This window comes from Enhydra lutris, unplaced genomic scaffold (genome assembly GCF_002288905.1).
Source record: "Enhydra lutris kenyoni isolate GAN:26980312 unplaced genomic scaffold, ASM228890v2 scaffoldscaffold1, whole genome shotgun sequence".
NCBI lineage: Eukaryota > Metazoa > Chordata > Mammalia > Carnivora > Mustelidae > Enhydra > Enhydra lutris.
The window spans coordinates 82900275-82912567 of record NW_019154085.1 but is presented as its reverse complement, the minus strand read 5'-3'; the positions used below and the strand labels follow the sequence as shown (position 1 = coordinate 82912567).

Sequence of the window (12293 nt, the reverse complement as noted above, 5' to 3'; positions counted from 1 at the left end):
AAATAAATAAATAAATAAATAAATAAATAAATAAATAAATAAATAAATAAAACTTAAAAACAAATAAATAAAAGAGAAAAATAAAAATGTCATTAAAGTCTATCCCTTTGGGAGTAGGAATGGGAGTTACCCCCAACTGTACACCGGTAAATAATTTTGGCAGATTTACTATTAGTCAAAGTGATGGTAAGTAATTCCTTTTTCTTAAGGCAGGAATAACAGGTTTTCTTTGGAATTATAAAAAGAAGTTGTACTTTGAGACACTATTATTCCAGTATTTCTAGATCTTTATATTTTGGGTAATATTGTATGGACAGGTAGATAATGTTTGAAACAGTTTCCATGTAATACAATGTGGTTTTGCATATCGTAATTATTATTTCATTTTAAGTTGGAGAACTACAAATGTGCTTTTGTATATGCACATGGAAAGTTATTCAAAAATACATATAATTTACATGTCTGTTCAGTTACTAAAATGTTCATATTATCAAACACCCAAGAATTACGAGAATGATTAGTAGTGTATTAGTAGTGTATCTTGCATATATAGTATCAGTAGTATCTATTAGAGAACACTCTTTCTTAGTGGGCCAGAGGTGACCTTTCAGAACTCAACAACTCTTGGGGAGACTCTTTAGCTCAATAAACTGCCTCACAAAAAGATGCCAACCACAAGAGGTAAACTCCTGTGCCCCTATGCTGGGGACTTCTTTCGAAGGTAGCAAGTTGGCACTGATTGTGGCGATGGCCTAGTGAACTGCTGGATTCTCTACAGAAAAGATAAAGAATATGGTGAGGCCAGCCCCCTCTACTCTGACTATGTAGAGCTTTGTGGTAGATAAGGCCCACAAAATTAATACAAGTTCTGGATGAAAGGAGGGAAAATGCAAATTACCTACATCACAAATTTGCAATGGGCCACTTGCTATGGAACATTCAACAGTACTTGTTTATTTGACGTAAAAGATCCCAAAAATCTTTCCTCCAGTGAGATATGCCACTTAGCTGAATCATATGCAAAACATCCAAAATAACTAATAACACAGAAATGAATTAACACTTCCAAATATTTAAATATACTGCCTTGAAATGAGCTGTATTTTCCCCCATAAATTTGGTATTAACCAATTTCTGAAAGGTAGTAAGTAATAAATAGCAATTTGAAATTATTTTTCTTCTAAGCTAGTTTACTAGTTATGGTGAATTTACATGGGTCCTAAGTGGCGTTATCTAAAGGAACTGTCATGAAACCATAAACTCAGAATGCAGGTTGGAGATGTAAAAGAAGGAACTAGGAGGCAAATTTTAGTAAAAACAGCCTTATTTGTCATGCTATGGCCTATGCAGACTGACTTGCCTTACAAATGCCCAATAGAATACTTTACATTTTGCATATGCTATTTAAAATCCATTATTTTATTCTCCCAATCACAAAATGAGCTAGAATGACTAAGCCCATGTATGGATGAGGACACTCAGACCCAAATAGCTTAAATAATTAGTTGAAAGTCACATGAGTGACAAATGACCCATTGAACCCATTCATTCATTCATTCATTCATCCATTTATTCATTTAATCATTTAGTTATTCCCCAGTTTAAGGAGACTAATTGAGCAAAAATCTGTGCTGAGTCCCTGGAGCTCACTGTTGAGCCAAGGAGACAGATCCAGAAACAAAATGTTAAAATTGCGATGACAGCAATATGTATAGTATACTTGAGCATCATAGAAAAGTGGCATTAAACTCGGGTACGGGAATACTTTCTAGAGGAGATGTCTGAGCTAAGCCATACACACTGGATAGGTATTAGCCAGGCGAAGGAAATAAGGACCAAGACGGCATGGGGTGGGATAGCGTTTAGACGGAACAGCGTCCTATTTGGGGCACTGTAAAGCTTCAGACAGGAAACTGCAAGAGTTGCAGCCAAGGTGTAGGCAGCAAGCAGGTCATGAAGAGCTTAGTGAGGGCCCAGACGCTCCTTTGTCTTACTGGAAGTGCCTGAGGGGACAGGTGGTTAGATTTTCACTTTAGATATGTCTGTATGGAGGATACATTTTAGGGGAACCTAACTGGAGACAGGGACATTGTTTAGGAGGCCATGGCAGAAGTCCAGGGAGGATGAGGACTCAAACCAGAATGGGAGCGATGAGAATGGAGGAGGAGGAATGTACTGCAGAAATATTTAGAAGGTAAAATTCACAGAATGTCGTGGTGATTGATTGGAATATGGAGGGTAAACAATCAAGGAAACTTTCAGGGTTTTACCAGGGTGACTTGGTGTGTGGTAAAACCACTGATTGAAGTGGAGAATACGAGGCGGGGCCGGGGGGGGACTGTTAAGTCACATGGGGTGCCTATGGACTGTCTGACACTGGGAAGAAGTAGTATTTGACTATGTAAAAATGGCTGTGATCACACAGAGATCCTTTGGCCCATTTGAACAGTGGGCCAGGGATTGAACCGCTTGGGCATTTGAACATTTGCTAGAGATAATGAAGACGATGAGAAAAATCAAAAAGGAGAAAGAGAATGGGGGCAAGGGTGGGGGGCAGTAGAATAGGATGTTAGAAACCAGACCAAAAGCTTCTAGAATGATAAAATGATAAACAGCAGTCCCCTAAGACAAGAACTGAGCCATCTCCATTGGACCAGGCGATTTAAAGGCTATTGGCAACCTTAGTGAAAACAGTTTCCAGTGAAGTGGAAGGTGTAAAAACAAAGTGGCCATGGTTGAAGAGCAAATAAATATGGAATAAAGAGAGCTGACGTTAATTAGGCTTCTTCCTACCCTTAATATGAAAGTTCCTGAAAAATAACATGAAACTGACAAAGATTTGACTGCTTTTGTAGACAGAAGAAAAGGAGGGAAGAAGCAACTGAAAAAGAAAAGCAGAATTTGGAATAAGATGGTTAAGAGGTTGGTTTGGGGCCTGAGTTCAAATCCTGTTTCCCCCACTTTAGAGCTGTGTGCTATTGTGCATGTTGCTTAACCTCTCTGAGCCTAAATTCTTCATTCCTAAAATGGGTATATTAATATCTACCTCTTAGCATTGTTATAATATAGGTAATTTAAAAAGAGCCTCAACACAGGGGCGCCTGGGTGGCTCAGTGGGTTAAAGCCTCTGCCTTCGGCTCAGGTCATGATCCCAGGGTCCTAGGATCGAGACCCACATCAGGCTCTCTGCTCTGCAGGGAGCCTGCTTCCTCCTCTCTCTCTGCCTGCTTCTCTGCCTGGCTTGTGATCTCTGTCTATCAAATAAATAAATAAAATCTTTAAAAAAAAAAAAAAAAAGCCTCAGCACAGTATGTGGCACATGGTAAGTAGTTAGTAAACAGCTATTTTTATTATAAAGATACAGGTGAAGAAAACACAATTATGAGATATTTTTGCCAATTGAAACATTCTACCACCCTATTTAGATGCTTAGAATTTTATGTAGTCATTTTAATTTTCAATATTCTGCAATCAAACTGTACAATAAATATTTTTAAACTGATACACCTATTACAGCCTAATCACAAAAGAAATACTAACATATATGTATTGAGGTTGTTACTTGGGGTCATTTTATACTTAAAAGAGAAAATAACTTCATTAAAGAAAAAATTCCATAGCTTTTAGATTTGTTACGATTTTCACTGAAATGAGGATCAAATCTTCTATCTATACATGCATATAAACTTAAAAATTGATAATCTGATTTTTGTTAAGCTGGAAAGTGATAAAGTGATAAAATAAATCATACTTTGAATTTAAAACCAAGAAATTATACTTAGCATGTAAAATTTTTTTAAATATTTATTTATTTATTAGAGAGAGAGAGGGAGAGGAAGAGCACACATCTGCAAGCACATGGAGGGGAGAGGCAGAAGGAGAGGGAGAAAATCCCAAGCAGACTGCCTGCTGAGCGTGGAGCCCAAAGTGTGCCTTGGTCCTACAACCCTGAGATCATGACCTTAGCCAAGACCAAGAGTTGGACACTTAACCAACTGAGCCACCCAGTTACCCTAGCATGTTAAATTTCCTTCAATCTTCATACCTTCTCTATGGATTAGGTTTCAGAATCTAAGATTCTTGACATTTAGGCATCACGCAAATTTGTTCTGTTCTACATGAAGTGAGTTGCTTAAATTCTAAACTGACAGTGTAGAGCAACGTGCAATTTCTCATTTCCTTCATTTCCTGTACCATTCACAGATGTGTACCTGTCTTTTTCTCAATTAGTGAAGGTAAGGATAATGTGTGACAATATAGACAGTGAAGAATAGAAGTGGCAATTATCTCCATTAATAACTAGAAATGTGATTATATGAACATCTATTGCTTAATCAAGTAGGTTTTAGAGTGTCCATTAGTAAAAATGTTTATTATTAAATGTCAGCAGGGAATCGAAAATAGTGGAAGAGACTCCACAGGGAGGCCCTCGGTACTGCAAGACTGAATTTTGACTAATTATTCGTTTCATGAACTCATGGAAATTTTTCTTCCTTTTTTGAGTTCATTCTTCCCTTACCTGACCAGTTAGTGTAAAAATTAGTCTGCAGCTTTAACACCTGGGAGCGTCTCCTTTTACCTCTTGAATATCCTGATGCATTCAAGTAATTTCATGCCCCACCTCTCTGTATCTATTCTCTCTTCCACAAGTAGTCCTTTCTCCCTCTATTTACTACTTGAGTTTGTTAAAGGAAAAACACTGTTAATTTAGCTTAAATTAATATAAGCTGTTTACAAACAGTTTGAACACCTTGTTGAAGAATGAGATCACAAAGTCCTAAATTCTGTCTTTTTATTCAGCAAATAATATTGAATTATTTTTATACTTTAATGGTGATATTATTGCAATTTTTCATACGGAAAATCTTTTCATGGCTCCTTGAATTTATTATTTTTAAAAAATTATTTGTAGTTAAATATCCATCTTCTTCATTACCAAATTAGAATTGGTTTTACCAGGGCGCCTGGGTGGCTCAGTGGGTTAAGCCGCTGCCTTCGGCTCAGGTCATGATCTCAGGGTCCTGGGATCGAGTCCTGCATCGGGCTCTCTGCTCAGCAGGGAGCCTGCTTCCCTCTCTCTCTCTCTCTCTCTGCCTGCCTCTCTGTCTACTTGTGATCTCTCTCTGTCAAATAAATAAATAAAAAATCTTTAAAAAAAAAAAAAGAAAAAAAAGAGAATTGGTTTTACCAGTTCTCCTAAAAGGTCATGAAGTATTGCGTATAAACAGTGGTCATAATGCCTACCTCATAGGCTTGCTGTTAGGATTGAGATAATGTTTATGAAGATTTAACACAATTCTTGGCACATTGACTATTTTCAATAAGTAATAGCTATTTTTGCTATTAAGATAAAAGTGAGAAAACGAAAAATCTTTAATAGTTTTTCATTGAAATGTTTTACTTTCATTTTAGACATTGAGTACTTTAAGTAGTTTATTATAAGTCCATAAGATATTATAATAAATATTCATAACAAATATCTTTTGAAATGTATATTCATACTTTTAAAAGCAAAAGAAATAGTTAAGTTAAATCTATTTAACATATTACTCAAGGTTTAATATTGTTAGGCAACTAGGCAACATGTGATACTGTCAAGGCCTTTGCCAAACAGCCCATAAATGGGGCTCCAACCCAACCCCAACCAAGCTTACAGGACCTGCAGAGTCCTGGGATCAGACTGCACCCCTCCACCCACACTTCAAGTAATTCAGAATCAGGCATAGCAAAATTTTCACTGGGAAAGCAACTCAGACTGACTGCACCAGATGCTCATGGTCCCTTAAAACTGGAATGGGTAGGTAAATAAAAGAGTGTACAAATAGATTATAATATCAATTTGGACAGTGCTCAGTGCTTGGACAGTGATAAGGGAGAAAGAGCCAAGTTCCAGAATAGTATGTATACCATAACATACCTGATAGACATCTTTGTGTGTATATTAAAAACACACACACATAAAAGACAATACCAGGTACTATTCATGGACATATAAAATATAAAAACAGAGTCACTTGGGTGTCTCAGTCAGTTAAGCATCTGCCTTTGGCTCAGGTCATGATCTCAGGGTCCAGGGACCAAGCCCTGAGTCAGGCTCCCTGCTCAGTGGGGAGTCTGCTTCTCCCTCTCACCTTGCCCCTCTGCTTGTGTTCTCCCTCAATCTCAAATAAATAAATAAAATAAAAAAATTAAAAAAATAAAAACTTACTAGAAAGATACACAACACAGTTGTCTTTGGGGAAGTGGGGGAGAGAATGGGACTAGGAATTGATGACAAATGGGAATTTCAGCTTTTTTTTTTTTTTTTGGTAAAAAAGACTTAAAGGAAGTAGGTAATTTATTATCAGTTTATTCTTGGAAGTGGGTTTGTTAGGGGTTAATTTATTCTATGTACTTTTCTGCATTGTTTATATCTCTAAAAATAAGTGGGAAGAATGTAAAAGCTAGAAGCTAGCTTACAGGCCAGCAAAAGGTGAGAGGAAGGAGTTGGTGCTGAATTTCCCAAATAATTTAGTTAAAAGCATTCCATTAACCTTTTTTTTTTTTTCAGTTAAAATGACTTAAATTCATATATGTTTCCCAAAATATCGAGACATCATGTTAGCTTTGGACAAAATTTTTAGTAAATATGTGGAGCATGCATGATGTTCCTGGCAGTATACTCCTCAGGGTGTACACAGAAACTAAGTGTGTGAATTGTCCAGTCCGGCGTATGAGGGTAAAACCTGGTGGGGGCTATGGTAAACCGAAAGACCTCATCTAAAGGCATTCCACTAAAGTTCAAATATGTTTTTAAACACAATGTGAGCCAAACTAAATGGGACTATGAGCCAAATTCCTCCACAACTGCAAATTTCCAATCTCCGTGTAGGTGCTAAGGTGGGACTTAACTCTTGGAGAACCATGCTGACAGCCTGTTCTGAAAAGGTTTATCTTTTCTAGTAATTTCTAGCACCTTTTCTAGTAATTGCCGTGACAAGGGGAATGAAATGAATCACCTTAGTACTCAGAATGACTGGGTCATTATTTATACACATAAAAAAGGAAAAAATAAGTTTCGGTAGACGAAGGGTGCAAAACTACAGAAGGAGATAAGATAATATGGATTTGCCTGATTTTAAGTAGTTAGTTCAACAACTTCCTATGGTTTCAATAGTGGCAGATGTACTGTTTTTTATTATTCGGACCACACGTGCGTAATGCTGAGTAGCAAAAAAAAAATTCAGACGAGTGATAGATACTCTGAGAGAGTCATTCTTTATCTGTTCAAATACATAAGTTATTTTAGTTTGGGGGAAAATGCGGTGGGCCTAGGCATGGAGGGAGCCTTGGGCCTGACAAGCGAAGCTGTTGCCCACCCAGAACATGCAACGTGCGTACTCAGGCACACCAGATTCAGCCTTCACTTGCTCAACTCTGGAAGCCAGGACGCGCCAGAGAGGGCGGAGGGAGCTCCCTAGTGGCCAGAGTCTGCAGTTCAGTCCCTCCACCCTCCGCGCGGCGGCGCGGCCCGGCTGCCAGAAAGACAAGCCAGAACAAGAGGCAATGCCGGGCAGGCTGGAATCCTGGAGGACAAGCTGCATCTGTGGGGAGGATGACCCATGGCCCAGTTTTCTTGCAAAAACATCAGACGGGGGAAGAAGCATGTGGTGGGGAAAGAATCCGTGGTCCCCTCTCATGTGTTCCATTTTTTTGTTGTTCAGTGACTTTATTATTAGTATTCAGTGGTGAGAATCCTGGAGCGTTTGTCATCTGACATTTTCAAATATAAATATAAATTGACTTTCTCTGGTGGAATTGGTACTTCTGTTTTCTGAGTAGGGGATTAAATTGAGACTGGTGTGTTATTTTTTAATCTGGTGTGTTATTTTCATTAATTCCAGAGGTGGAAAGCTAAATAACCATTTAGAAGCTGCTATTCATGAGGCCATGAGTGAACTGGACAAAATGTCTGGGACCGTAAGTTAATTTATTTTTCCATTATACTGTGTTTCTTTGAAAATAAATTGTATTGCACTTTTTGGTAAAGTCTCTTAAATATTGACAAGCAAGTCACGTAGCAATACTAAATTACTAAGCTCAAGAAAAGACTGATGTCAGAGAAGATTTAAAGTAATTTAAGACAAATATAACCTAGTAGTATTAACTATGTCTTTTTTCTGAGATAACTTTTGTTTTTCACACGTAACATACTTCCCAAATGTGAGCAGCAAAATATTTGAGTTCAAACCACCGGTTTCTGCATTTGACTCTGAATAACAGTGGCCACTAGTGCTGCCTAAATAATCAATAATGCAAATTTTGCTTTTTCCATAAAACAAAAAAAAAGGGGGGAATTGAACGATTGGGTCAAGATCAAGAGTAGACAGAACTCTCATTTCCTTTGCACTGTTACCTAAGAAGGAAAATATTTGGCACAAAATCCCGTTGTTAAATTATTGAACACTGTAACCTCTCGTTTTTGAGACACATTTTTACTGAACTGTTCATACAATAGTATTGAATGTGAGAAGTTTAATCATTGTCCTCTAATTCATGTATTGGCTCGTGTAAACAAAGTATAATTTTGGTAATTTCTTTAAAAAATGTAAATTATCTAAGGCTATTCAGCAATGAAAGCTAATTTCCTTTTTTCTATTCAACACTTTGTGTTAACAAGTTTATCTGGATCCTAACAACCCATTCAGTGGCTACTGATTGGCAGATACAGGTTATAGATTCACAGAATGTTGGCGCTGGCATGGGCTATAGAGATTCTGTGATCCAACCCCTCCTTTTCCTGGTGGATGAATTAAGAACCTAAGATATTAAATGTCCTGATAGAATTTAGGAAAGTTCCAAAGCAGGAATTATACATTTAAACGCCTTCTAAGACCAGGCAAATACTATGAGTAAGTAAAGTGGGTCAGGTGTGAGAAAAACAGCAACTCAAGGGGACTGAGAAGTGCCAACTAAGAGGTCAGGGTAGGCTGCCTTAGAGGCACAACACGTAAAGGCATTGCTCACTTCAGTCTGGTGCTGGCTGGGGAAGGGCTTGCTGCACACAGTCATTCAGAGACTCGGGTTCTTTCTCCATCTAGTGTCCACCACTCCCTAGAGCCTCAGAGTGCTCCTTCATGTCACTTGCATCCACCCAGCAGGTGGGAGAAGAATATAAGCAAAGGGCTGCACTCCAGCTGATTTTCCTCTGGTCTGACCCCATCACATGGCTTTCTTAACTCAAATGGACCAGGAAATGTAATAGATGGTGTGCCTGTTCAGGAAGAAGAGAAAATGGGTTTGATGAGCACCTTGCTGGTCTTTGCTGCGGGACATTTGGCCTTTGTGGCCAGTAGGCAGTCAGGACTGGTGGGAATTGTGGCAACCTAGAGTCCATGCTCTCTCCGGAAGGAGCTCCTTCTTCCACACTCCAGCAGATCTCAACTGTATGAGAAATTACGCCAGAGTTGCAAGCTCTTCCAATTTTTTGTAAGACGCTAAAAGTCTGGAAGTAAAATCCACCCCCCCTTCTTTTTTACCATTTGACAATGATTTTTTAAACATTAAAGCATCATACAGCTAAACAAAATACCTTTACAGGACATATTTGGTCCACAGATTACCAAGACTTGTTTGCAGTCTTAGATAAAGTCTTCTTTCCTCAATTTTAACAAGTTTTCAGTTATGGCTCTTCACCAGAAACTAGTGGTTTTAAGAGATGTATATGGACAGGTTAGGAGGAAGAGACAGTTTGAGAAACTTATAAACATTACTTTTCAAAATTTAATTATTTCAAAGCTTTTTGCATTTGACTTTGAATAACATTGGACTTTGCTGTTATCTAAACATTATTTTTAAAATGTACAATTAAGCCAACTTGTAGTGGACCTTGAGAACTGATTGGGCATGTCTCCTAACTATGAGTTCTGTGACATTATGATGGTAGCTTTGAAATTGGCTGTGGTGGAAGTTTTTACACCATGGAAATTGGCAAATGCTACAATAGGCTTGTGTCCTTCCACAGGGAGCTGGTTGTTAAGCATTAGCTATACCACTGCCTCGGGACTAGCCTGCATTACCTGGGTCTTGACCTTGCCCTCTCCTATCAGTAGCCACATACAATGTGGGGCACCAGATCACTTCCCTTGCACCTGTCCTCTGCCCCTCAGAACCATACCTGCTCTCTGATATCTGGCAATCATGCCCTGCCATGTTCCTACTGTAGTGAGTAGGGCCGTGTATCAGGTCGATCTGATACATGGCCCTACTCACTACAGTTTCTGCATTAGCTTATAAAGATGACTTGTACTACTCGCTCCTCCGAGACTATACAAGCTTAGATCCGCCAACAGATGGTAGTGGTATTCTCTTTTTCACTCCAAGTCTTCTCATGAATAAACTTCCTTGGGCTGAGCTATGCATGTGTTCTTACCATCTTTGACCCTTCTTAGTAGTTGTAAAATAATTCGGGTGACGAAGGAAAGAAGAAAACATGTTTGGTATGTATTTTTCCACTTTTCTAGACTTTACTGAAATTGGTGATCTAGGGATCGTGAACAGGAAAGGCTTTATTTCGGTCTTAAATGGACAGCAGGGGTAGCAATGGCACACTGCATTTCCCACACTTGATTTTTTCCGGTTCCTCCTTGGAGTCCCACTGTTTATCAGGTTCCTGCAGTGTTGTTCTGCTGATCAGCTCCTAGGATTCCTCCTTCTCTGTAGTGACTGGGGACACACTGAGATCTGGGGTCTTGACAGAAAATGTAAATGCCTCATGATATCAGTGATTGAAAAGGAAAGGTGGACTCTCTTTCCTCCCCCATTTCTTTGTCAGAAATCATACGGTGTTTGTACGTTCAACCTCTGTTGTTGTTTTTTTCCACCTCTTTATTTCCAGGTTCACCAAATCCCACAGGGAGACAGACAAATGAGACCCCCCAAACCCAAGAGGAGGAAGATCTCCAGATAACAGGGACTACTCCACCAATGCGCAGTGTTGAGTAAAGGAACGTGCACAGATAAATCTATCTATAGATAGGTATTGATATGGCCACTGTTATATCAGTATTTATACCACAGCAGATCGCTACCACCACCACAGGGTGCTAAAAGAAGCAGTGACACAGTATTTTTTTGAACAGGAAGGATAATGAAGGCTGGAAAACCAATCAAAATCCCTGACTGATGAGAGTGAGAAACGGTCAAGAGATTACTGAGAAACTTTTTCTATAATACTAAAATTGTGATTATAAGAAATGTCCAAATGTTTCGGAAGACTTTTCAGTGTTGTATATAGAAAATACAGAATTTCACGGTGATATCAGAAGTGTAAATATTGTACAATATTGTCATGTACAAGCGTACCTAATGCACACTCTATCTTTTATTGTACAAAGAAATAGTGTACAAAATTCTTTGGTTTCTATGGAGTACACCTACCAGAGACTACCAGTGTAAAGTGATAAATAAAAATACAACCTAAATGCTTTTCTATGATAATGTAACAGATGCTGTTTTTGTATTTAACAGCAAAGAAAAGGCATGATGATGTATTAGCTGAATGATGACATACACTGCACACCACCGAGTGTCCATTTATATTGTCTGTTTGGAATGAACCTTGCCTGGCAGCACTGGACTCGATTTTGGGTGCCTAGGAAATCAAAACCTTGCCGATTTCTAAAGGGATGAGGGCTCACAGGTCTAAATTAAGAATTCAGAAACTGCAACCATTTGTTGCATATTTTTTTTACCTAAGTTTTAAAGTAGAATAGGTTTTATAAAAAAAAATCTTAGATGGAATATTTTACTCAGTCATTTCTGTAGCTAACGTTTGATAGCCACCTACTGATCTAGCTAGCTTATGCTGCACCACCATTGACGCGCAGAGTGGGATTTGTTTGCAGACTGTACCTGACAATGTAAAACTCTCTGTTTCCATACATGGAGGCAAAAGCCCCACTTCGAAACCATTATCAGAGGTAAGGTTGATTATAATTCAGTTTTTCTGTAGTGGCAAGAAGACATAGGAATCATCAAAGCAGGTTTCATAGCCATTCATCGTATTACTCACACCGGAAGTGAAGGTGGCTTACAAAATTATTAGCAATGGTAATTTTTTATCAGTATTATGTAACATATCAGATTTATTTTATTTAAAGAATTATTTATACCATTAACAGATTCTTATATATATTAATGTGGCTGAAATGTGCAGGTTAAATCTATTAACCAAATTATTTATATTATATTAAGTAAGAAAAAAATGTGAAACAAATGTAGAGAGAAAATACTACATTACAAGTATACAAACC

At 38.2% G+C, this 12293-nt stretch overlaps 1 protein-coding gene across 2 annotated transcripts in view; it reads left to right on the top strand.

The window, feature by feature from the left end:
• Positions 1-12093, top strand: part of LOC111148967 (methyl-CpG binding domain protein 5) — a 205030-nt gene extending 192937 nt beyond the window's left edge. For both annotated transcript variants that reach the window (XM_022505930.1, XM_022505853.1), the window contains 2 exons: positions 7884-7959; positions 10877-12093. In XM_022505930.1, coding sequence (XP_022361638.1) covers positions 7884-7959; positions 10877-10948 — 148 coding nt within the window. In that variant the 3' untranslated portion in view covers positions 10949-12093. The remainder of the gene's footprint in view (positions 1-7883; positions 7960-10876) is intronic.
• The last annotated feature ends 200 nt before the right edge of the window (positions 12094-12293 follow it).